The sequence below is a fragment of the Vidua macroura genome, chromosome 7 (genome assembly GCF_024509145.1).
Source record: "Vidua macroura isolate BioBank_ID:100142 chromosome 7, ASM2450914v1, whole genome shotgun sequence".
Lineage (NCBI taxonomy): Eukaryota > Metazoa > Chordata > Aves > Passeriformes > Viduidae > Vidua > Vidua macroura.
This window is the reverse complement of record NC_071577.1, coordinates 30,164,737-30,191,347: the sequence shown is the minus strand read 5'-3', so window position 1 is coordinate 30,191,347 and position 26,611 is coordinate 30,164,737. Positions and strand designations below refer to the sequence as shown.

Sequence of the window (26,611 nt, the reverse complement as noted above, 5' to 3'; positions counted from 1 at the left end):
AAACCATGTCAAGTACTAAGGCAGTTCCTTCATGTGCAGAAATACTGAAGGTCAATACTTTCATCTGGCAGCAAAGGAAGACGTGGGCAGCACACATCCCTGAGAACAGGACCAAACCTTATGTGCATGAGTGCAGGTTTAGTTACTCAGCTTAAGCATGAAACATTTAAAATTATGGAATACGTGTAGTTTTGGCAGTGGTCACACTCTGCATTGGCAGAAAGTAATTAAATCAGCAGCACATTTTTGGACCACTCTGAAGACAACATCTCTGGGTTAATTGGTAGCGTTCACATTTGCAAGCAGAGTGAAAAAGTTGCTACAAGCTCTTTTTGTGCTGTTCCTGTCCCTTGACACAATTTTCTGTTGGCTACATTTGAAGAAATCTCAGCACTGCTTTTAGGATGTGTTTTTGGAAGTTTCACGGCAGCCTGAAATCCTCATTCCCTTCCCCCTCAACCATGCTATCAATATATCAAAAGGCATTTTGACATATGAATTTCATTAATCTATGGCAGTAACTCAGCTCTGACTTACAGGCACTGCCTCCAGGGCACTCCTTAGCACAGGGAACTTTTGTATGCCAATTTAAAATTACATTTATGCAAATGTACCCAAACTTGCTGTACTGTAGTTTAGCTTGGGTACAATGGGCTGTGAAAGTCACCTGAGCAGCTCAGGCTGTGCGAGGTGACTGAGCTTGCCTGCAGTCTGTGTGAGGGTGGCTGCCCACTGCCAATGTCCCAGCAAGGCAATTTAAAACCAGCAGGGGCATTTCTACACAGCCTGCAACCTTGGAGGTTACTCTAGTATTAGAAACACCCTGAGCAGTAAAATAACCTATTACAAACCTGCAGGCAGCTGAGGCAGACACCAGGCAGGTTCTTCTCTTTGCATCCTCCTGAGTGGCGTTTTCAGACTGGAACTGGAAATTTGACTGCTCTTTGCCAAGATGTTGAGCTGCCTCCTCTGCTTCAGTTCCAGTGGAAAACGCATCGCGTCTCCATGCGTGGTACGGAATGGGGACGTGTGAGTGGCCCAGGTGTGTACATAACTCACAGGACCTTGGAAGACCTTCTGTAAATACAAAGCCTAATGATTTCCTTGCTCGTTTTTATGAGCCCAGAAGACGTTGCAAGGACTGAATGAAAAGAACAGCACCCCCTTGAATGCTCAAGCAGATGTACTTCCTCTGAGGAAGTAAATTGAATGTCCTGACCTTGTAGAGGAAAAAAACATTTTTATTTTCAAAGCTGATTATATGAATTTCTAGGAACTAAATAACTTCTAGAGCCCAAAAATAAAAAACTATTTCCTCTAACCCCTCTGAAATACTAAGGTTGGCTAAATTAGAGATTAGACCTTGTGACAAACTAGGCTTGTAACTGCTATATGGCCACTGGTGTGCTGTCATGACCCAGCTGAGGTGCAGGCACATTCAACTTGCTGGCTGGGTCAAGGAGTGGTAGAATGGAAAAGAGCAGATAGACCTAATTTAGTTTTCTCTTGCCAAGAGATGCATAGAAGAGTTGAGGTACAGAGGGCTTCTTAAAATCTGATCCAGTTTTGCAGAAAGCTTTGAAAGAGCCTTCCTTTTGGAAAGGGACCTTTAACTTTTAAAACAGAGTCACATTCTGGTTTGTGAGCTGCTTTCCAGCACAGCCTTACCTGTGGGAGCCTGCTGGCTGCAACACAGAGTGCACTGTGTGCTCTGGTGCAGTACAAATGAAACCAGGGAAATAAAGCAGAGTAGCTTTTCATCGTGCATGTCAGACCCCAGGATTTTCCTCTGGAGTGCCCAAGCTGAGGGTCACACAGCAGGAGCCCAAAGTGCCACTGTGGGGTTTGCACACAGAAATAGTTATCTGCTGGACTATACCCCAGTGCAAGGGAGGGGCAATTTCAGTGGATAACTATTGGCAAACCCTGGGGATAACCTGGGCAATCATGCAAGCAAAGCAGAAAAACAGCGCCTCAGGATTGGCTTTTAATTTCTGCCTATAGCTCATCTGAGGGCAAGCCATTAAAGTGACAGCATCAAGTCATTAAAATACTGTTAGATTTTAAAAATAACTAGAATGTGGGAGGGTGTTTCAGGTTTCCTGATCCTCAGTGCAAAATGCCTCAGGACAATTAAGTTTAGAGTGTTATTTTTTCTCAACAGTTTTTGAAAATCAGCTTCATTTTTCTGAAGCTATAGCAGAGATTCAGAAAAAAAGTGACACAAAAGATTATAATATTGTTCCACATATTTAGAAAGCAGAATCTAATTTGTATTTTTTTCTTCTGTTGCTTTTTTCTTTTGCAACCTTTCCTTAAGTAAAGGAAAATCTTGTAAACAGATCCTGTAAAAATCTTGTAAACAGATTTTTCTTTCTGTTTTGTGCTTTATACTCATAAGTAACTGTGTGAAGGGGAGTGAGTCAGGCCACTTTGTTTGTTCTGTAAAGAATTTTTTTCTCAAGAAGGGAGAATTGTTGAAGTTTGTACATTTTCATAGTAATATTTACAGAAATTGTTATTAGAAAGCAAAAAATATGACTGGATGCATAAATCATTTTTTCAGTGCAGACACTAACAGCTACAACAGTACAGCAGTGCAGGGAAAAATAAGTCAGAGGACAAGGGGAAGGAGGCTACCAAGTGGTTTTAGATAATGAGAGGTGGAAATGAGACCTGAGTGCAAAGAAACAGATGTAGTATAGAAAAAGGGCAAATAAATAGAAGCCTTGTAATAATAATGACTTGGGACTGGCAGTGAGCTCTAGAGCTGATACCACTCCCCTCTCTGCTCCCAGTCCCTTTCCCAGTTGAAGCTGTCATAGGCAAAATGCCATTAACCTCCAGCTCATTATACACTGCAATAACACACGGTGCAGAGGCAGAAATTATCTTGTGTCTTATGCTCCCTTTTCATGACATCCCCAGGAGCACCCAGGAGAGTATGAACCCAGAGGATGAAGTGGATGAGTTTCTGGGCCGGGCCATCGACGCCAGAAGCATCGACCGGTTACGCTCCGAGCACGTGCGCAAATTCCTCTTAACATTCAGGGAGCCTGACTTGGAGAAAAAGGTAACGCTGTCCAAAAACCAGTGCAGTGCATCAGGCAGGCTTGTTAGGAGTTTTAATTCTCCTGCAGAAGGTCAGGTTTTATATCTAGGGTTTAAGCTGTGGTTTGGGTGCTGGAGGTTGGGTGGTGACCTTGAAAAATCCATGCTTCTTCATGGAAACCTTAATGTAACTTCTCCTAAAAAAATCACAGTCATCTGAAGGGAGCACTGTCCAGGAAAAAGAAGCCATTTCTATCAGACACATATGAATATGCAGTGATAAGCAGTAAAGGGAATCTAGAATAAACCAGATTGTTTCTCTGACTTTGAGACTCCAAACCAAGATTGCAGTCACCCCTTATCACGGGAGAAACCCACTTCAGCCTACCTAAGCTTTGAAACACCTCTGGAGGAACTTTTCCCTGCCCTTTATCCCCACAAAGAGCCCCAGGTATTAATCAGGCTCATTGGGATGCAGTCTGTACTCTGGATATTTTTGGGAGCCCATTTTAAGCAAGAAATTGTTCTCTATCCCACAAATGTGAGAAAGGGGAGTAACAGACCTAAAGCTCATGAGCAGTTGATTTCTTCCTGATTTGGTTTCAGATATTGCTGTCAGGCAAAGATCATTTCCCTGACGATAGAGTAGAGACTATCAGCTACCATCAGCTCTAGATGGCTGCAAAGTTGAATTTCCAAGTCTAAGTCTAGAGGTATCTGGATGACATTATTAAAGGTACCATAAGAAATGGTGGGTTTAATTGCACAAAGAAAGTAATCCTTTTTTTCTTTCTTTTTTTTTATTCAAGCACATAACCTTAGGATGCTTGAGTGGTCTTTGGGTTAAACTCATTATTCCATGGAAAACACTTCATAATAAGTTTGCACTAATTATTTTATAATTTTATTTAGAAACAGTCTTTCCTTGACAAGAATGACTACCTATTACAAAAGCAGAGCTTTTCAGGATTTACAACTGTTCAATGAATCAGTGTGGGACTGGATAAAAGCTCGAGCATGTAATTTCCCCCCACTCCTCCTCTTCAATTTTATAGCTGAAAACTGCCAGGGAAATTAGCGGTTCACCTGTTCAGAGCACCTTTTATTTTGTGGTTCAAACACTGATACAGTCTGTGCTGAGAACTGAGCTTCAAGCTAAATAAAGCATCTTTGGGAATTGGGTGCAGCTCCCACGTGGCCAATACGTTGACAAGAAGTTGGAAGGAGTGACTGTGTAAAAACCACAGCAGCTTTGCACTGCCATTAGAACGAGTCAAGTCATCTGCATGAAATGCAAGGTGTTTTCATTAGCAGCGTTTGTCCCTCTTGGAGGAAACTTCCCATGCAAGAAGTTTAGGTCTGATGACAGTGACCTAGAATCTTGGTCCCAGTTAATCCATTTCTGTTCCTCTCGTGCAAGGGGCAGTTGGTGAATCCTCTCTTCACCCAGCTCTGTGGATTTCTTCCCTGGCCTTTGGGCCTGTTCAAGCCCTTGCAGATTGCCAGGGGAAAAGGGGAGTTGGGAATTTGTTTCCTACCAGCACTGCTTTCCAAGGACCTAGACAAAAAGCAAGTAAGAAGTTTTTGTGGACAGAAGGCAGCCAGCCAAACTTCCCACTAACATAATAACTGTGGTTTTTTGCAGTACTCCAAGCAGGTGGATGACAGGTTTGGAGCCTATGTGGCTTGTGCCTCCCTAGTCTTCCTCTTCATCTGCTTTGTTCAAATCATAATCGTGCCGCAGTGAGTACCCTTTCATCCCTTTGCTCCCATCTGCTCCCTCCTCTATTCCAGCATACTTTTCTTTTGTTTTTTCCTTGAAAATTCAGAACTCCAAGGGGAAGAGAAAAATCCTTAAATAATTCATGTTCGAGTAATGCACAGTGCTTATTGTTTTCACCCATTTCTAGTGCCGATTAAAACCTCCTCACTGGCATGTGAGGATTTCTGTTTTCCCAAAGTGATTTCTCTTATAATTTACCTCCGTCTTAGGAAATTCAGTTCAGCACATTTATAAGCCTGTGGAAAACAAATATCACTGAGTAGGAAGGATTGCCTACCAAGGCATAGCACACACTCACAGCACAAGGCTGGACTGCCCTCTTATCTAAACACATTGGGACAGGGAGGTGAAAACTCATCACAGCCTCATTGCTCAGAGCACTGAGGTCTCAGGATCTGCTTAGCAAATGAGGATAATCTCTCATACATTTATTCTTCTGGGCTCAGAGCAGCTGGGCCAAGAGGAGAGGTAGAGAGGAGGTTGAGCTGCACATGTCTGAGCTTGTGGCTTGGTCCTGGTTTAAGGGTTGCAGTCATTTCTTTTCCTAGGCAAGAGTGGCATAAGCTCCTCAGGGCTGTGGGGCACAGTGCCCTTGGCCCACTGCAGTGGTCTGCAGCTCGGTCTGCAAGGCACACACAACCCACTAAATCTTTTCCAGCAGTGAGCTCTGCAGAAATGGGACTTCTCAAAGAGTTCTTTAAAAGTCACTTAAAATTACAGCATGTGGGTATTTCCTATGCTCTGGTTTAGTAGCAATAATACACCATTCATTGAGCAATGCTGTGTTGGAAATAAATTTGGAGTTAGTAATTTTTAAACTGAAGAACAAGATCACAGAAGCTCTGAAAATGCTCCAAATTTATCTTCCTTACAAGAAGACAAAAAATTGTCCCTAAAGAGAGCTCCAGCCCTATTTTATGCCATTACAACTGTTTTCTACATCTGTTCCCACCACAGATCTTTTTGGAGTAGAGATTGGTTTGTAGTGTTCAGATCAGATATTCAGAAGGTCACAGAAATAACACATAGTCTGATGTTTGTTGTTCACTCTCCCAGGCACAAGTGCTCACAGAAGGATTGAATCAGCAAAATAATATCAGGACAAATGCACTATGTAAACAGACAGGTCTGCTTTGGGAAACTGCAAGTGAAGCTGAAAGAGGCTCAAAATTGGAACTAGATAATTCCCAGCAATTCATGCAATGTTAATTACATCCAGAAATGTTCTCTGAGAGTAACTAATTTAACAGGGGCTTACACTTTGGACTTCTAAATATTGCTGTCATAACTTCACACCTGTAGAGGCCCTCTACCAGCCTTGTGTTTCTCATCAAACTCCCTAAGCAGCCACTATGCTGTCTCCATAAAACCCAGTTTAACATTTAAATGACAACTTGACAATTTCTCTTGTGTGGCAACCATATGGCTGCCTCCTTTGTATTATGCAGGAGCCAATCCCTTATGGCAGTGTGGTGTAAATGTTGTGCTGTTCAGACTCCTTCCATGCTGCCCATAAGAAGGGTGGTTGTTTATTTGGGTTTTTTTTTTTTTTTTTTTTTTTTTTTTTGGTGGTTTTTTTTTTTGTGTGTGTGTGTGGTTTTTTTGGTGGTTTTTTGGGGTTTTTTTTTTGTTTTGTTTTGTTTTGTTTTTTTTCTGCAAGTTCTGAAGTGTCCTTAGTCAGCCTGGCCTGTCTGAAAGGTGATTTGGTTCAAGAATAAATAAAATCCTATATCTTAACTGTAGGTCAGATACACTTCCCTTCATCTTTTGCTTTGTTTTTCCTTATATTTCAGTTGCATAGCTTTGGTCTTTTATTGAACACCAACTGAAACCACAGGTGTGGTGATGTGTCACCATCAGAACTTCATGAAAGACACACCATGGAATCCGAATTTGAAAACAGAGACAGAATGTCAGTGTCAATTTATTATGATAAAGAGGAGTAATTCCTAAGGCTCAAAAAAGTGAAAAGGTTCAAACAGTGAATTAGCAAGTACAATTATCTTAGTAGTCATGAAAGAACACAGAGACCAGCTGGCTTTGGTGTTGTTGCCCTCAATGTCACATTGCAAGAATACTTCCTTTAGATTATGAACAAGGCTGACTCCTGGGAGGGGGCCCATCCTGTCACACTGAGACCAATCACTGGGAAATTGGTGTTGAATATCTTCGTGAGGAAAACAGATGAAAACTCACAGTACAAAGTTGGCCCTGGAATTCTCTTTGTACTGCAAAGTTGGGAGGAGCAGGAACCTCTCAAGCTCTCAACCTCTCAAGCTGGCTGTTATCCCTGATTATCCTTATGCTGTGGTTGCTCACATCCCATGCACGAGACAGAGCACAGAGAGTGGTGCTGCGCAGACATTCCATGTGCAAGACAGGAAGTGATTCCCACTGAGATTATTCCCACCTAGCTGCACTTCAGCACTCAGCCTGCCTTCCTTCCCAGGGGTGCCCTGCCCACAGCCGGCTGGGGGCTGACCTGCCACAACAAGTTGTTCTGTCACCTCCTCTAGTACACGAAATGTTTTCCAGTCCCACCTCTGTCACCCCAGCAGGAAGGTGATTGCTGTAAAAGATGCAGCATTCTCTGTTCTGCAGCCTGTCTGAATAATTCTAAATAGGCCAGAGTATCTGTTGGTATTCAAGGCACCTTGTGTCTCCTACAGCTATCCTAATTGGAAAGCCTGTGCAGTGTGTCATAGCTTGTACAAATGTGCTCTGGAGAGCTGAGCTGTAGCTGTTCTATACAATGTGCTTTTAAAAACCAAAACAAAACCAACCAAACCTGTCCTTGATTTCAGCTCTACATTTATGCTGGGATTTTACCTGACCTGTTTCCTGATCCTGACCACAGTGGTGTTTGTTTCAGTTATTTACTCCTGTGTAAAGGTGAGTACTGTGGTTTCTTTGTAGTCCTCTGCCTAAGATAACCAGATCAGCAATCTGCTTCTTCAGCTAACAGAGTGTGTTTTGTTAGCCATCCTTTCCACACTGTGTGATAAGGGTTACAGAAAAAGCCTTTGATAAGGCAGAATGAATTGCAAACAGATGTTAGGGTTGGCATCTCTGTAGCTCAGCAAGAACTAATCACTCTGTGGATCTGCATGTCTATTAACTCCCCTGCAGACACTCTCATATTGATATAAGAAGAGCACGTTTTCCAATGTGGGACCAAACCCTGGCCATTCATTTCCTCCCTGTAAACTTCCTGCAGAGTCGCCTGTGTACTGGCCCTGCTGCATATGCGTGTTTGGGTAGGCAGATAATCAGAAGCAGAATATCATCAAGGAAAAATGTCCTGGTGGGAAGTAAAAGCCATAAACATATAGAATTTTATCAGCCTTTCTCACATGAGTGTGCAGAGCTTCCAACATTCACTGGGCTCTTTCTTGTAGCTAGCTTTGATCAGAAAAGAAATACTTTGTGTGAAGTCCAAAAACATATTAATTCTTCTTGTCAGCCTGTGGTAAATTGGCAGTGAGCACTGTGGGAAGGGTGCTGTGCTCATCCATTTCACTCAAAGGTGTTTCTTTTAAAAACATTGATGTGTTTCAGGTTTAGGGATCCTTCTAGTCTAGAAGTGTCTGAACATAGAACACGCTCAGATTCAGGTTCCTTAGCCCAAGCTCAGCTTTGTTCCTCAGTGCCTGGAATAAAATAGCTCAGTAGCATCATGTTTCCAGCAGAAGAAACAGTGGGATAATGGATAATGTCAAGCAGATGATTTGTCTCACTTTAATTATCTTCTCTGTGCCATTTTCAACAGTTGAATGTGGGTGCTCTTGACAGACTTGCACCTTACATGTCTTTTTGATTTTTTTAAAGTTAGATTTGGAAATTAAGCTTTGCCTTCTCATATAATAAGGGCTGCAGAGTGTTCCCAATGACAGAAGCTTCAACTTCTATTTGAAGTTAACTACTCACTCACAGGGTTTCCTTTGGCCTTATGACAATATTAAAGGGAGCCTAGTTTGTAAGTGCAGCATCCCATTGGTCTTGCTTGTTTACCAGCAATCAGAAGCAGAGTCAGAAATTACATTGCTGATAGGAAGGCTTGGGTGCCTTGAGCTGGGAAATGGTACCCATGGATGCCTGGTGGTACTTGGTGTGCCTATTGCACTTGAGGATGCTACTGAAAGTCATCCATTTGTAAACTGGTATCAGCAGTTAACGTGATTAGCAGTTAATTAACCACCAGTGTGACAAGATTTTGGTCACAGCCACAGTGAACTTGGGAATTTGGAGCCGAGCTGTGCTGCCTCCTCATGCTGCAGGTCTCTGGCAGCACCATCCCAGCACTCTGCCAGCCAAGCAAGGCCACTCCAAGTCACTGGTTCTGCCCCAGTGACTGCTGGGGCAGGCCTGGGGCTCTGGAGCACCCAAGCTGCTCGACTTGCCAGCAGCCAGATTCCAAGGCTCAGAGCTGTTTGTCAGTGGCATTTACAGGCCACTTCCACATACTGACAGCAGCATACAATTCTTCTGTCATCATTCAAATCCTCTGGTTATGCTTTGGGCTTTTTGGTTAAAATTATTACTGATCTTAATTACTGATTAATTTAAAAGGCACACAGGACTTTTCAGTCCCTGGGATGGTAGGAAGATTTCATTCTTGCTTTCTTTGTCTTGATCTTCCAAATTCCTGTAGAAAAGCTCTGTTCAGTGGTGCCTCCAACTGTTTCTAGGCTGGCTTTGCCTCACTGCATAGGCTCTGGATGCACAAGACATCAGAGAGAATTCAGAATAACATCAGAATTTAATGGGATTTTCTGAAGCCTCTGACATTTCCAGCAGTGAGTTTTCATCCCCACAACATACTCATGTATAACATCCAGTGTGGCTTCTGTCCAGAGATTGCAAATATTGAAAATATTGGGCCTTCTAGCTCCAGTTCCTTTTTGATTACCCCTTCTTAGTGCTCCAAATTAGCCTCTGCTGACAACACCTGATTATGAGATGGCTTGTTTAGGGAACAGGTACTTCCAGCTCGTCAGCTCCATGTCTGATGGCAGCAGCTTCTAATAGCTGCAGCCCACTTCTGTCATCCAGAACAACATCTTGGTTTTTGAAGTCTTTGCATTTTAAGCAATGGGTTTACCCAGCCCTGGGATAAGGGGTGTTATTATATTTCTGTATTCCATGTTGCTCCAGGAAACACTTTACACACCTGCAGAACGAAGGCAGTTTTGCAGATCCTTCAGATGAAATCCCTGAAGACAGGGATGTCAGCATTGTTTGCTTTGATTCACACTCAGATGTGGGAGAGGAGAGCATGTGTTTTAAATACCAGTGGTTCATTCCACACAAAGTTGGAAAGCAGGTGTCCACCCCAGGACATCAGCATAAGCATAACTTTTGCCTGTTTGCTGTGCTGTTACATGATAAGTGTCTCTTTTTTCTTCCTCTTTCCAGCTTTCATGTGAGATCTCCCCTCCCTGTTTTGGCCTCTCCAGCTCTGGCTTTGACAGTGGCCAGCAGGCTCTTTCTGAACAGCTTGATCATGTTTTATTTTCTTTTGCTGTCATTATTATCTTCCACTATAAAATTCTCCATGGACTAGAAGTTGATGCTGGAACTGCCAGCACAGCCAGCTCGGCTTTCCAAGTTTCTTCAGCTGTAATAAACAAGAGAGTTCCAGTTCTTTGCTTTGATGCTCCATGAAGTCTTGGCCACTGTGAGGTGGTGTCCCTTCCCAGTAGAATCTAAGGTCATGGGAACCAGGGTCCCTTCTCAAATACTCTGCTGACAGACATCTGTTTTGCTACTAAGTTATCAAGTTTGTGTTTTTTTTCTTAAAATCCTTTAACTTCTGGTATCTACACTGCTTTGTGGAATTCAACTTCTTGCATGGTTCTGGGAGAACACAGGAGAGAAAATTCAAGTTATCCTTTATGAGAAAATAAGCTCTTCTGTAGCTCTACATAGGTGTAGCTTGCCTATCACATTCTTTGCCTCCAAAATCTGGTCTAGATGCTCCTAAAGCATTTGGGGTTTTTGTCTCATTCAGGAAAATAAAACCCTCTTGAAACTGTACTTTTTAAATAACTAATAAATCACTGTGAAATAAGTTACAGAAATGGACTTGCAACATCAAGTTGCCTGGAGATGTTGTCTTTTACTGCAGAAGCATCTTAATGTACTTCAAAATGACTCAAAGGCTTTTATTACAAACTGAAAAATCAGACCTTAAAGACCTCATCTTACAACATAACAGCAATTATCTAAGCAGTTTTCCATACCCACACTAGATGTTAAGAAAACAAAAAGAAGAAATATTTCTCTTCTGTCCTACATCAGCTGTTGTTCCAAAGAATTGACTTTATTTAGACTAATTGTGTCATGCAAATGACTGGAGGTTATGGATTATTTTCAGTGTGACGTACTACTTGTTGGATCACTTTTTAAACTTGTACTTTCACCTGCACAGCAGTGCCTTTTCTTCACCTGCACTTACACATTTCAATTCAGATTAGACTGGAATCAACTGGACAATCCAATTTTCTTTTTTCCCATTGCGGTTATTTTTCTTTACATGGGGATTTCAAGAGTGCTAATGAGTGCCCTCACACTTGTGTGGCTCCCCAAACATGGATCTCAGCTGCCCAAATGGATCACATCCTTTCTCTCAGCCCCTTCTCAATAGTGCAGATGCAGTCTGGGAGTTGCCATTTCATCAGATCCCTTTTCTTCACTCAGGCAAGATTTGAGTGTCACTTTGGACAGTACAAGCCAATGGGCCAACCAGCAGTGCTGCTTGGATTTTCACTGTATTGTAATGTCCTGATATTCTGCTTCCTTTACAAGGACAGAAGAGGTCTTATTTTTGTCTTTTCAAAAATGGGAGGGAAAGTAATCTTTTCTTTCTTTCTACTTTTGTGCTATACCCCTGGCTTGTGGATGTTTTTATGGAAGAAGCACTGCATGAATAGAGCTGAATTGTCAGACCTGAGATAGGCTCTCCATGTCTATCATAGAAGTCCTTCAAGCTGCAGGTGTTCCTGGTCTCCACCTGCCTCTGTGGAATGGGGAGAGTGTGACTTATGTGACAGGGCCCCCACGAGTGTTCATGAGGCAGAGGTTCCTCAGATGCATGGCATGACTGTGTTGTTGCACTCTCAACTGCAGCCCTGACCTCCTATGGGTTTTGGCATTTCTTTCTTCTTCAGGACTTTTTCCAGCTGTACTTGTTTACTGACCTAAAATTTTTCCTAGTTTGCAAAGTAATGAGAACCAAGATTAATACAAAGAAAACATGTTTTCATTAGAATTTAAGGGTCTTCCACTGATTGCTTTGCTTGATATCTCAGGCTTGGTTCAAAGTCAGGCTTTTTTGGGATTGTTGGCAGCAGAGGCTTGAGCCAAGATCCACAACAAAAAACTCAAAGTTTTATTTAGGTGCCTGATTTCCCAGAGATTACAGATGGAGGTTAGATCCCTGAATACCTTTGTGGAGCTTGGCCTTGAGGCCTAAACAAAGAGATGGCAGGAAAACCTGTTCTGCTCTAATCTAGTGAGAAAACTCTCTAAATACAGTACAGATTCTCCTTCCAAATCCTATAGGGGCCAGAGCAGAGGGAAGCCCCACTAGATTTTCCATAACCCTGTTCTAGTAGGGATCTGCTGGCTGACATCTGTGTGGAAGCAGCTGGACATGGTAGGGCAGATATATTTTGGTTTGTGGCTTATCAACAAAGCTAAGGATTTCTATGTCATCAGGGTTTATTTGTGAGAGAAAGTTGTTTTCCTTTGTTTTATAGTGGCTGCTACTGAGCCTGAAGGATTGCAGAAGCTTTCTGTGTATTTCAATCAATCCTCATTCAGTGCAAATAAGTTACAACCCCACTTTCCCCTTTTCTCCAGTCCCCCGCAGAGCCTTGTCCTGTCCTTTCACCTGGAGCATGTGCTGGTAGCAGGTGAAATCAACTCTTTCAAAACTCTTGCCACAGCCTCTCCCTGCCTCTGTAAAAAGTCCCCAGCTAATCAACGCCTTGGCCGCTCCAGCACTCGGTAATTACACTGCAGGGCTGCTGTGTGGGAAGCACAGTGCTGACAAAATGTTGCATATCTGAAGATGTAATAGTGAAGGATAAAAGGGAAAAGCAAGACTTTTAATAGAAACATTAGTCATAGTTAAATTGCAGTGCCATGGCGCTGTGCTGCTGTTTCTTTGTGTCTCTAAAAATACCCTCTAGTGGCTTGGTTATTCGTGCAGTGAGTAAGGGGAGGGAGAGCTGGGCTCTGGAAAAGGCTTTGGTAGTGCTGGGCAGAGCCCCTCTGCCCTGGCATGGTGGTGTGGAGGGGCAGGGCACTGTGGGAGGACAAACAGTGTACAGGGGTTTCCTGGCATTCCTGCTCCAGCCCTGAGCTCCCACTGGCACAGCGGTGGCACATGAAGGGACAGGGTTGCCTCGGCTGTCTCCTGGGCACTCTTGCAGCCAGCACAGTGCAGGGATGACCCAGGCTGGGAAGGGCAGGGTCAGCCTCTGCTCTGACACACAGACTGTTTCCCTCTGGAATGGATACAGCACCTGCAGCGGGGCTCGCAGGGCTGCAGTCAGTAGCCATCAGCAGGGAGCTCCTGGCCCTGCCAGCAGGGATCACTGGGCCAGTCAGGCTCCCTACTGCCCTCAGCCGTGAGTATTTTTATCACTGTGAGTGCCAAAGCCCAGCTGGGCCAGCTGATCTCTGCAGAGGGTCTGACACATCACAGAGCTGGCCTGGGATGTTTGACAGTCTGTGTCTGAAATGGCACCGGAGCGTCCTACGATGGTGATCAAAGGGACATGACGTCTACTTTCATTTCTGTGTTTTTAGATTTTTGCTCCAGTAATTTCCAGGCTCAAGCTCCTGGCTATTTCAGTTACAGATGGCTTGTGGTTTGCTTCTCACGACAGGATGAACACAGCCCTGCAAGCCATGCTATCTGGGCTCGGGAGCCATCACTCCCATTAGGAAGGGCTAAGTAGATTTGCAGAGCCAGCTGGGCCTGCTGCCATGAGGCAGACACGTCTCTGCTTGCCCTTGTCCCAGAGCTGCCATCCCCCATCACCATCCTCCAGCCCCTGTGCAGCATCCACACAGACCCACACTGAAGGACGCAGGCAGCTCAAATGCAGGTTGTAATCTGTAAAACAAACAAGGATTTTATGTGTCTATTCGATTTTTTTCTCTCATACAGCTTTTCCCAGTTCCTCTCCAGACTCTTTCTAAGAAGATTGTACAGTCTAGGACCAATAGTACCTTAGTTGGAGTCTTTGCTATTATCCTGGTTTTTCTGTCTGCCTTTGTCAACATGGTATGTCCATTATTTCCTTTTGATCCATTCAGTTCTGCACTGTTTTCTTACTGGTGCTCTGCAGCATTGTGACCCTTAAAACCACTGAATTTAACATGATCCTGCCTAGGAGTGACAGCATTTGAGGTTGGTGCCCTTTGATTTTTGGGCACAGAAAAGAAATGGGAGAGCAGCAGCTCCCATTATATGCCTGGCACTGTTTTGTGCCTAGGTCCTTTTGTGATTCTTTAAATGCTTCTGCTCCAAGTACAGGAGCCCACCTGATGCGTATCCCTGCGGGAAGGGCTGGCACGAGGCTGATGTGTTATTTAACTCCCACCATACTGCGTGGGACATAAGTGTTCCTTGGGCTTGGTGCCAGCCCTGCACGGTGCTGCCTCCTGCTCCAAGTGCAGAGATCAGCTCATGGGCACGGTGATGATTCTGCTTTGAGTTGCACTTTTGGGACTGAGGTGGTCTGGCTGTGACTCCAAACACCACTGCTGAGTTTGGGCTCAGAGAGAGATGGGCTGTTCTCTGGGGTATGGATTTTGTTAATTAATATTTTAGGGGAGAAAAAGCATAGCTACTGCACGTGCAGTAAAACATAAGCTATGATTTCATGTTGTAAATTTTGCACATTGCTACAGCCATTTCCAAGGAGCTTTTAAACTGATATAAACTGTTCTGTTTTCTTCTCTTTGTCTATGCTGTGGAGCTTAATACCATCTTTGTTTTCCAGTTCATGTGCAGCACTGTGGATCTTGCCAGCTGCATGGCTGCTGAATACAACATCACTCCTGACCGGGTAGACATATGCCTTATCAGCAACCTGACTTCCAACTACAGCCTGGGCACCTGGCAGGGGTTCTGTGACAGTCCTTTGCCCAGCTGCAACTTTCCAGAGGTATTGCTTGAAAAAAATGGGTTTCAGAGGTCTGTCTGGAAAAAGGCTTTCAAACCTGTGTGATAAATCTCAGTGATTCTGAGGAAAGCAAGGTTGTTCTTGACTGACATTACAGGACTGACACAAGCTACTACATGCAGACTTAAGTGTCTGAAGTTATTATCATGAATCCACTTTAATGTTTAAGTTCCTTCAGGGCTGAACAATTAGTAGGCTTTTCAAATAGTTGGATCCTGCCTGTAGCAGGGGAAATGTCCCTCTCCATGAGGTCCTTAATGGCATGCAGAACTGCAGGTAATTTCAAAGGACTTTGTGAGAGCTCAGTTTTATCTAAAAATCAGTTCTCTGAAAATCAGTGTCTAGTTATAGATTTGATGCTTCCCTCTATTGTTTTATATCCTGATGAAAAACTTGCCTTATATATTCTTTCCCAAGGTATGGTAGGTCTGGCCTCATACAGGTCAGCAGTCCAGACAGTGGTCTGCTTCAATTTGCAATGCAACTCCTGTGTCTTCAGGGTATCTCGTTTAGAAAAAATTAAAATGCTTCTAATGGGAAAAAGCCCAACCAAACCCACAACCCAAACCAGCCCAAATATGTTTTTCACATTGATAGAATACTGTACAAAAAAAAAAAAATCTCTTTTTGCGTAGTTATTCAACGCCTTTCTCCAAGTTTTTAGGTCATGGCTGTTACATGTGTTGTTTACTGGAAATTGAAAAGGAAAAACAACTCTGTCTAGGATGGAGGTAGAATTTATGTCAAGGTCATCTGGGTTTATGGGGACCTGACAGATTTATGGTGGATCTGTTACCATCCAGATGTCCAAGGTGCTACTGAAAGTCCTAGTATCCTACTGAACATATTTCCTTTCAACTTAACAGGAATATGGTCCCTATGTGATTCAGTGAGGTTTCTGAGACCACCATTACTGCACCTTTCAACCTTGCAGAGGCTTTAGTGTGCAGGGGCTTTCTGCAGAAAGACCCAGGAGCAGAATCTGGCACAGCGGAGATCTAGGAACAGTCTGTGCCCACCATGAATTTGTATGGGATGCTGGCCCAGGATAGAGAGGAATTTTAAGCAATGAGGAATAACCATTTTGCATACTGGAGTTGCTCTGGCAGCCTTTAGCCAGGTCCTTCTGTTCAGTGGGCTAAGAAGCAAGGAGTCCCTTGCCTGCACTCTGCAAGGCACACGTTGGATCTGCTACACGTGTTGCTACTGTTGTTCCCAGTGTCCACACAGGAGACAACGGAATGCTACTCCTCAGTCAAGACTGAGGAGTCACGTACAAGTTGTACAAGTTATTTTCTCTAATTTAATATATCAGACTATTAATAAATGAACTCAGAACATAAGCATATTTCTACTTCAACTAGGGCTTGCTTTTAACTGAAAGGATGGATTGCCTCAGGCACATGATATGGGTTTTTTGCCAGAAATAGGCCTGTCCAGACAGAGTGGAAGCAAATCTTCACAGATTTGATAGCAGGAAGGTGGTGAGCTGGATAACATGCCTCTCTTCATTTTGCATCCCTGCTGTCTTTCCCAGGAGCCATAAATGTCACCCGCAGTCTGCAGTCACACTGGGAAGCACTGGCATGCTGAACACTCAGCTCCCAGCAGGAGCTGCTGCTGCACCACCCAGGTGTGCCAGAGGTGCTGCACAGCCACACATGTGCACCTCTGCAGCTGCTGGCTGGGCAAATTATCATGGGGTGGGCATGGGACGTTTGTGCAGCCTGTACCTCGCTGATGGAGCCAGTGTGTGACATTAGAGGGGACAGTGCTTCCCCACTGGCCTCAGGTGGGCATCTGTCCAGGAGTGTGAATTGCCAATACCCTTGGTCCTGTGTGCTGTACAGATATGCAAATTTGAGCCTAGAATTTGACCTTTAAGCAGGACTTAATCCAGCAGAACTGGTAATAACTGTGTCCAGGGAAAAGCTACATCACAACCCTGGGTGTCCAGCTGTGAGGCCTGTGCCTCTTGAGAGTGAAGCATATAATGCCTGGAGAAGAAGGCCACAGTTTTCCTCTTCATCCATTCAGTTCAAACTTCTGTAAAGTGGGAGGATTCCACAGGTAGCCCCAGGTTTATATGTTTGGTCAGCTCAACTACATAACTACCAATCCTTTTCTATCCCTGTGTTAATTTCCTTTGTTTTCAGTTTTGGTTTATCCAGCTGACATTCATCTCTCTTCTTAATTTTTTTCCCATTTTTGTCTTTATACAGTACTTTACCTACAGTGTCTTATTGAGTCTCCTGGCCTGCTCTGTGTTCCTTCAGATCAGCTGTATTGGAAAATTGATCCTTATGTTAATCATTGAATTTATATATGTTCTCATTGTGGAAGTGCCAGGAGTCAACCTTTTTGACAATGCAGATCTCCTGGTTACAGCCAACACCTAGTAAGTGCCTTTCACTTCTGAAATCTTCACCTGATTTCTTTCACACAGTGTTTCCAGTGTGGCATTAGGTGGATGGGAGTGCCAAGGCTGTGCTGCAAGCCAGGGAAGTGCATGCTGTGCTCTGCCTCTGAAGAGTAGGAGAATACAGTTCCCTTTAACATCTTTTTAATGTGGGACTTGACTAATGAACTATCTATTAATAACAAAATATAACTGGAACCAGAGTGGATCTGTATTTCCTTTTTTCCAGAAATGGGAAGTGTAGTTAGTCATTCTTAATTCTGGTATTACACTCTCAATATAGAAATGTCATTTCTCAAATAAGAAAAAAAAAATCCTCCAACAAACTTGAGCTCACTCAGGGATGTGATATGAGCCACCACAATATATCAAACCCAGCTTGGGGTGGTGGAATGGTGGTGCTTGATGGTTGGCCAGTTGATTCCAGTTGCTTCCAGGACATATGTCATTGTTTGAAAAGCCAGTATCACAGCTGGCCTCAGCAGAATTCCCAGCACAAGGGTCTGGGCTCAGTGGGAATGGACAGTTGCCCTTTTACTTATGAAAGCTGGCTTGTCATCAGGTCACACATTAATTCTGGTGGCAGCTTCCTTCCCCTGCTGTGGTGGTTCCCCATCTCCTGCAGGGCCCCACACCAGGGAGAGAAGTTTGTCACATCCACAGGCCTGTCCTCCTCCATGAGTTTTGTTTCTTGTTGGGAATTGCTCTGTTGTGTTAACTCCTTTTTTTGATGATTCCCCCTTGTAGGCAACAATTGTACTTAAATGTGAGTGAATCAAATTATGCCAGTTTAGGTGAATTATTTGTCAAGGTTGATAGCTGTGGTTGCTCCTGCCTTGGACAGGAGGGTGTTTGAGAAGATTCCCATGGCCCTTCCCAGTGTGTAATGAAATACCTCCTGTAGGTGCCCAGATTTCAGGATGGCCATTAACCATCAGCCCTTCAAGCCCGATGAATCTGGTTACTCCTCTCCTTCACATGACTATTCCATGATTTCAGCATTCCTATGTGCCCAGTAATTAATGGATATACAGCTTTTGCTGGCATTGCCAGTTAATGGAAATGTAGCTTTTGCTACCATTGGCAATAATCACTTAAATTATTTTGTTAACTCAATTGAGTGAAATTAGGTAGGAAACCCTGTGGAGCTTTCTGTGGGGAGGTATAGGGAGAATGAGGTTTTCTTCCTTTTTTTTTCAGATATTAGTTGTTCCATCAGCAGAAGCTATTTAGCATTTTCTAACATAATTAGTGAAATAGAAGCATTTTATATCTCAAATATAATTTCATTCTTGTAATTCAAGCACTAAGCGAAATTACAGCACTTGGAAGTGTAATTTACATCACTTCACAATCAGAATGTCAGTAATAAAGTCAGTAATAAAGTGGAGAAGGTTAGCATGTTTTCCCAGAAATAGCTTTCTGTGATGCTGTATTATCTCTCACTAAATGGGATTTGTGTGGTGGTTCAGCCCCAGCTGCAGCTCAGCCCCACACAGCCACTCACTCACTGCCCTGTGCTGGGATGGGGGAGAGAGTTGGAAGAGGAAAAGTGAGAAAACTCATGGGTTGAGATAAAGACAGTTTAAAGGGACAGAAAAGAGAGAAGCTAATAATAATAATTTAATTAGAACAGACAAAACAAGTGATGCACAATACAGTTGCTCACCACTTGCCAACCAATGCCCAGCCAGTTCCTGAGCAGCAGCCCCAGGCCAGATTTCCCCCCAGTTCCCATACTGAGCATGATGCCATATGGTATGGAATATTCCTTTGGTCAGGTGGGGTCAGCTGTCATGGATGGATGTGTCCCCTCCCAGCATCTTGTCTCCCTCCAGCCTGCTCACTGGGGTTGTTGAGGAGCTGAAAAGGCCTTGACTTAGTAAAAACATTGCTTAGCAACAACTAATACATCAGCATGTTATCAACATCATTCTCATACTTAATGCAAAACACACCACTGCACCAGCTAGGAAGAAATTTAACTCTATTCCAGTGGAATACAGGACAGTTTGTTTTGTCCAAAGAGCTCCATGGATGGCTGTTTATTGCCCAGTGTCTGGAAGGCCATTTGTGTGAAATGGGAGCTCAGCATGTAGCACAGAGTTCAGAGCTGGACCTTATTGTCCAGCTGATACTAAAAAAAACAGAAAAGCCACCATGACCTCATACTACTTTAATTGGGTGCCCATTGTAGCTACATAATTAGTGTCTGCTCTGCAGCCACTATGGTACTCTGACTAATTAGAAGTGATGCAGATGTCACTTCACACTTCTGTGTACAAACCAACCCAGCATGCAGGCAGCTGAAAGGCTGATTACAGCACGTTGGGAATTGCTAGACTTGGCTGCAGCCACACCAGCGTGTGACACATGGAGTGTGACTGGATGCACAGGGCTATCGTGTTACCTTTTTCCTCTGCAGAAGATAAAACTAATGCATTGCTTTAAAGATGTGATGGGCCAGTGTGATCTTCTAAACTGAGTTCCTGCACAGGGAAGCCCAGAGAGCTTTTCCCTGTGATTTGTTTATCAAAGCCATCATTTCTGTTCCAGCTGTCTGTCCTTGCAACTGTGGCTGGGAAAAGTGAGATGCTTTGGTCCTATGGGAGCTGTCTCTAAAATGAACTGCTTTTCCTGCTAAAAATGTGCACTTCACTTGAGCAGGAGTGTAGTTAGCAAGCTTCTCTCTGTGTTCCCTTCCAGTAATTAAAGAACCATCTGCTACTGGAAATGTCTGTTCCATGGGGGAACTACCTACCAATGTAACACCCGTACTGCTTGCACTGGGCATCTTCGCTTACCCAGAGAGTTATTGTAAATACTGGGTTTGCTGCACTTCATGGTCTCTGATGAAGCTTTTAGAGCAAGAATAACCCACAGTGAGCTGCAGTCTCGGTACTAAGGGCTCAGGTCTGCCATGCTCCCATCATAAGAGAGAGTGATAAGGGAGGGCAGTCAGTCATCCTTGGCCAGGTGGTGATTTAGGGAAGCAGGGAAATCATACTCCATGTAGGAAGTGTCTCCAGCTAGATCCAGCCTTTCATGTGGGAGTCCCCAGGCTTTCCAAACCGTGTCTGTGTCCAAGCATACATGTTCAGTGCTGGAGCTAGCCAAGAGCCATGCAATAGATTGTGTGCAAGACAACAGTGGGCTGCAAAATCCATGTCAGAAGAAATTCCATGCTCAGAACTGCAGAAAATGTCTTGGAACAAACAAGGTTAGAGAGTCGCTATGGTTTTATTTTTTGATGTTATGCTCAGTTAGGTTCCCTTGCCTATTTTGATTTTGATCATTTAGATGTCTGATTGTGTAGCAAGGTTCCCTCCAACCCCATAAAACTGTGGCCTGAAGCTCTCTAGAGAGCTGTCACATTCTCAGGCTAATATCACATTCGTAGCCTGCAAAGTTCTAATGGCATCAATGACACTACAGTAATTTAAACACTGATCTCTTTCCTTCCATTTAAATAGTGTTTTAAAAGATGCTTGTGCATGGTTCTCAGCCACCTAATACTCCACCCACACTGGAGAACAAAGCCAGCAGCATTAAGCAATCAATCAATCAGGAGCTCAGACAGCTCGGTTCTGTGCTTTCAGTGTCAAAAAGCACACCTTCCATCTCCCCCAGCAGCTCTGATAATACACGTGGGTACTTTGCAGAACTGTCAATAGTAATAGGAATGTGCTAAAGGGTTTTCTTCAGTGCCCTTGTGTGTGGTACCCAGAGCTGGGCACAAGCTGGCAGTGAGGAATGTGCAGAAGAAGGGAGCAGGATTGAGTTAAAGGAATTAAACGTATCTCCATGCCACAATAAAAGGAGAAGAAAAGAGCTATCTCTTACAAGATAAAAAAGCCCAAAGCTTTCTTTCTTAGGTCAAATTTTGTAGTCTGACCTAATGAAGTAGTGATCGATGCACAGGCATTTGCCAAGCATCCCACACTGACATTAAAATCCCAAATTATTCTCTCACTCTTAATACTTCTTTGATATTTTACCCACATTAGCTATGTCACACTATCACTCTGGAGTGTAGCTCAGAAGCCTTTTTTCTCCTCCCCCTCCCATCTTTTAGTAGTTTTCTGCTTCAAAAGAGCTGTAGCCCCACACAGTGTTAGAGGTGCCACACTGCAGAGGTGCTGTGCAATGATGTGCAGACGGGCGAGAGCTGCAGGGAGCCAAACACTCCACTGACCTTGTGTTTGTGCTTTTTTTTTCAGCGTGTCTGCAAATGATACATCCTCATGGTGAGTCACTTTGGCCTGAAATATATTATAGGTTTTTGTTGGCAGGTATTTTCTGTTCACAAGGTGCAATAGCAGCACATTGACTCAGCAGCAGTGTGTGGTGTTTGTGCATTGCTGTGAGCTGGTACAACAGAGTGCAGATGCCCTGAGTGGACTGAGTGTTGCCCTTTTGTATGTATAGCTACTCTCAGAGCATCTCTTTCCTGTGGGACTTATGTCAGCTCAGGGCTTATTTGTAATACAATTTAAAAGCTTTATCAAAATATTTTCATACCGTATAACTCCGTAATTCATATTTAACAGTTTTTATTTGCCTGCTTGTCAGAGGAGGTGTGAATGTGCCTTAGTGCTATTTTCAGCTGACAGAGCACTACAAGACAAAGCCCATTAAGAAGTGACTAATTAGAGAAGCCATGAGTTAGAGCAGTTCCAGACTCAGGAGCCTGGGGAAGCTAGTGCAGACCACAGGATGAGCACAGTCTGAGGAGCTGTCAGCATTTCAGTGTTGTTACCCTTAGCATGTATGGCCATTCTCTGAAGAGTGCCCTTAATATCAATGACAACCCTTTCCAAGAAGCTGGATTACTTTTCCAAGTTCCAAGTCCTCCTTTAGAAGCTGGCACCCATGAGCCAGAGTCTCCAGCTTTTTGTAAAGGTTTGTCCCTTTACCAACACAGGCTCTGAGGGGAAAGAAAAAAAAAAAGCCTGAGGGGCTGGTTAGCCTTGAAGTGGGAAGTGTGGGGCATGGTGAGGCCGTGTTCTTCCAGTAACAGGGAAGTTGTGCTCTTTCCTTGGCTGCAGCCCCCCGGTGACGACACGAGTCGCGCTGAAGATTGTGACCCCTGTCATCATCACTGTCTTTGTCCTGGCACTGTACTTGCATGCCCAGCAAGTGGAATCCACTGCAAGGCTTGATTTCCTCTGGAAACTTCAGGTTAGTGGGTGTTGGCTGTGGGAGGATCACATGTGGTCTTTGGCATTAATATAAAATTACTGAGCTCTTCACTGTTGAGTTGAGAAGTGTGATAAAGTGCCTTTGAATTTAATCTGAATCTGGCTTATAACGGGGCATACTAATAATGCTCTGCTCTTCTTTGGTACTTTGCATACTCTGTGCATCTCATCCCAGTTATTCAGCCCCTTTTTTCCTTGTAAACGCACCTTGGATGCTCCCCATGGTAAAAGGTTACAGATCCAAAGGTTGAGATTAATGAATTTGGACAACTGAGCTGTTACTGCTGCAGGAACATGTAATGTAATACAATTTATAATTATAGGAAGCTCATATTCACTGCTGAATTGTTTCCGAGAGTTCAGTGAGCTTTAGTTTGCTGCGTTCAAGGGTGTGAAAGATTCACATTTGCATTTTCATTCAGTTTCCTGTTAAGCAGTGGGAACTGGCTCAATGTCCAGCCTTCATTAGCCCCCAGGCAGCAGTACTGGGTAACCAACACACTGTGGATAATGCCACGCTGTGCTCCTGTCCCTGGGTTCACTGTTCATGTTTTCACTACTTGTGCCCATGAGTGATGTTGGGGCCCTGTATGTGATTCCCAAGCAAGCAGGACAGGCCTGGGCTCTGGCCAACACTCATGGCTGGGGGACTGCAGGACTGCAGGTTTTATTTAGATTTTCTACCTTCTGGGTGGCAAGACATCATTCTAATTATAGGTCTCTGTGGTTTGAGTACAAGGCACTGAGGAAGCAGCAATTAATTAAAGCTCCTTGGGAAGCAGATAAACATTGTAATCCTCATTTATAAATGGTAAAACAATGGAAGGAGTGAGCTGAGTGGTTAACCAGTTCAGGGCTCAGAAATACAATGCTGGATTCTGGCATTATTCTCTGCCTGCTTTTCCATAGATGTGTGGATGAAGAGATGGAACATTTTCCACTGCAAAACACAAGTTTCAGCATCTCTCTGGCTGTGCTCTCCTTTGCGGTTTCCCCCGTTCTATTTCTGCCCTCACTGAAAGTTAATTTTCAGCTTTTTTCCCCTCCCCAGAGCAGCTACCAAAAGAGTAAGTGCATCACTGTGTCTCCCCCTACACTAGGCCACCGAGGAGAAGGAGGAAATGGAGGAGCTGCAGGCCTACAACAGACGCCTCCTCCACAACATTCTGCCCAAGGACGTGGCAGCCCATTTCTTGGCGCAGGAGCGGCGCAACGATGAACTGTACTACCAGTCCTGCGAGTGCGTGGCTGTCATGTTCGCCTCCATAAGCAACTTCTCCGAGTTCTACGTGGAGCTGGAAGCCAACAATGAAGGGGTGGAGTGCCTGAGACTGCTCAATGAGATCATTGCTGATTTTGATGAAGTAAGTCACAGAAAATCTGGGTGAACAAAGTGAGCTGAATGCTTGAGTTTAGTTGGGCTTTGCCGAGCTCCTGAAGGAATCCATGGTTAATTTCTCCTTACTCTGGGAGTCTTCAGTTTTATTTTTTTCCCACACTGAAATCCCTTCTATTTCCTTGTCACTCCTTTGAATATCTAATCCCCTTTCTTCCTCTGTCTTCCTGGCTCTGCCCACTACTTCGTAATGCTTGCAGCAAGACGGGACACGTGGCATGGACATTACCAGCATCTGTGTGTTTGTCAAGGTTTATTTGCTTCTTTTGCTCTTGTGACACAGATAATAAGTGAAGACCAATTCCGGCAGCTGGAGAAGATCAAGACCATTGGCAGCACCTACATGGCTGCCTCAGGCCTCAACGACTCCACTTATGACAAAGAAGGGAAGACACACATCAAAGCTCTGGCTGATTTTGCCATGAGGTTAATGGACCAAATGAAATACATTAATGAGCATTCATTCAACAACTTCCAGATGAAGATAGGTAATGTCCTTATGCTCACAGGATTCCATGTAGGTAGTGGTCATTCTGAGGTGAGGATTTTATGGACAGTTAAAACCACAGATGTTACATTAGCTGTATAGTGATGTTGATTGTCTGGTGGCTGGTGACCACGTCGGCCTCTATGAAACATCACAGTAGTTTCTTAGGTTATAGCAGCATCACTGAAGCTCCCAAGGGAATTGGAAGCAGTGTAAATCCTACCACAGCATGTTCTTACATGGTGGTTGACCTTGGGCTCGTTTTGCCCCTGTGCTTCCAGCTCTGGCAGTCTTGGACATTAAATTGTCTTTCAAGTCAGGGAATAAAAAGCAACAGAAAAGAAAGAAGAAATTGGAATATGTCAGGTGTGGTGTTTGTTCTGGAAAGCTCTGGGCTGCTGCCTTGCAGACCCTCAGCATAGCAGCAGGTATATGCTGACTTCAAGTGAGCAGTTTGCTTGTTAGCCAGGTGACAAAGAAACTTTATGCCATTATCTGGCAATGGAAATAGCTCAGGATTGAGCAGATCCAGCCCGAGCTGCTAGTCAGTTGGGCATAATGGATCAAAGAAGCCAAATTTTAGTTTAACATTTCTCTCCCCACAGTTTGGCCATAGCTTTACATGTTGGGTATAGCACAGCTAGAACCAGTGAGCCTCAGGATGCATTTTTACTGAAAAATAACCTGCCTCAAGCAAATGGATCTGAGCATATTTCTCCTCTTCTTCCAGGCCTCAATATTGGTCCTGTCGTAGCTGGGGTGATAGGAGCCCGCAAGCCCCAGTATGATATCTGGGGCAACACAGTGAATGTAGCCAGCAGAATGGACAGCACAGGAGTGCCTGACAGGATTCAGGTAAGGCAATCCCTGGAAAATTTACAATGTCAGCCCTGTCTCACTTACACATTTTGAAACTTAATTACAATTGAAATTTTGGTTTCATTTTTCATTTATTCCATACATTTACCTAAACAGAACTGAAAGAAAAGCCACTTAGGGAATGCTGGTGGTACCAGCAAGTTTTGTCTTTTAGTCGTGACCAACATTACAACCTTTGTTTAGAAACTTGCACTTTAGTTCTGGGTGGAAGTGCTGAGCTGAGCTTCCTTCTCTGTGTGCCTCACTGGCACTGAGCACAGTCCTGCCTCATCCCTGCTCACATGTGCTGCTCAGCTATGTGAGGTGTTTGTTTCATTTTCCAAGGGCCTGATTCAGCCATGTATTTCTGTAATTCACTTTGCTGCTCACTGTGCCATGTGTGGCGTCAGGCCAGCAAGGGTCCAGGCATCAGCAGGATGGGGATACACGACACAGAAAGAGGATTGTTTAAGGGGTTAATGGGACTTGTCTGATAATCACAATCTTGGCCTTCAGATGTGCCCTTTCCAGTGAGTGATTCAATTCCAGTGTCCTGCTTTTGCTGAGCCAATGTCCACAGTAACAGAATGCCATTCCTTGGGAAAAAACTGAAGGGTTATAAAAATAGAGCAGCTGATGTAAAGCTCAAGAGGGGCAGCCACGCTGTTTCCTTGCCTGTCAGATAACTGGATCAGTATTTATACAACACTCTTGAGATGGTCTGTAAAGCCACCTGAAAAAGGGTGAGAAATTACATTGTAATAAATAAATAACTCAGGAAATCTGGTCTTTAAACTTCTATTGTTCTGCAGCACAAGTGATTATTTTTGACTGGTATCTGCAGAGACAATTTGGATGCTGGATAGAGTATTCCATTCAATCAGTTCTCTCCCATTGCCCACTACCTTCTCCTTCATAAAAACAACCCCTGACTCCTAAGCTGTACATCCATTGTGTAACTTCTAGGTAATTTTTGAGGCTATTTTAGTAAGTTTGACCTGTTTTCCTACTGCTACTCCAGTGATACAATGAACGCATCTGAGTAGACTGAACTGACTGGTGTGTTTTAAAAAATGTGACTGATTTGTTACACTTTATCCAGTGTCCTCCTTGAAAAATGCAGTTTCTCCCCAGTTGTGAATTGTGTGTGACATCTGTACTTTCTCAGGTCCTAATGGTTGTGTTTGTTCAGCAACTTGTGCCAGCCTTTCAGT

The 26,611-nt window shown here is 43.9% G+C and overlaps 1 protein-coding gene across 1 annotated transcript in view; it reads left to right on the top strand.

Moving 5' to 3' along the window:
- Positions 1 to 26,611, top strand: part of ADCY5 (adenylate cyclase 5) — a 206,372-nt gene that overhangs the window by 177,050 nt on the left and 2,711 nt on the right. Inside the window, exons 11-21 of the mRNA XM_053982722.1 lie at positions 2,929 to 3,073; positions 4,697 to 4,794; positions 7,639 to 7,726; positions 14,016 to 14,132; positions 14,854 to 15,018; positions 17,259 to 17,434; positions 21,676 to 21,702; positions 22,504 to 22,636; positions 23,757 to 24,020; positions 24,336 to 24,540; positions 25,270 to 25,394. Coding sequence (XP_053838697.1) covers positions 2,929 to 3,073; positions 4,697 to 4,794; positions 7,639 to 7,726; positions 14,016 to 14,132; positions 14,854 to 15,018; positions 17,259 to 17,434; positions 21,676 to 21,702; positions 22,504 to 22,636; positions 23,757 to 24,020; positions 24,336 to 24,540; positions 25,270 to 25,394 — 1,543 coding nt within the window. The remainder of the gene's footprint in view (positions 1 to 2,928; positions 3,074 to 4,696; positions 4,795 to 7,638; positions 7,727 to 14,015; positions 14,133 to 14,853; positions 15,019 to 17,258; positions 17,435 to 21,675; positions 21,703 to 22,503; positions 22,637 to 23,756; positions 24,021 to 24,335; positions 24,541 to 25,269; positions 25,395 to 26,611) is intronic.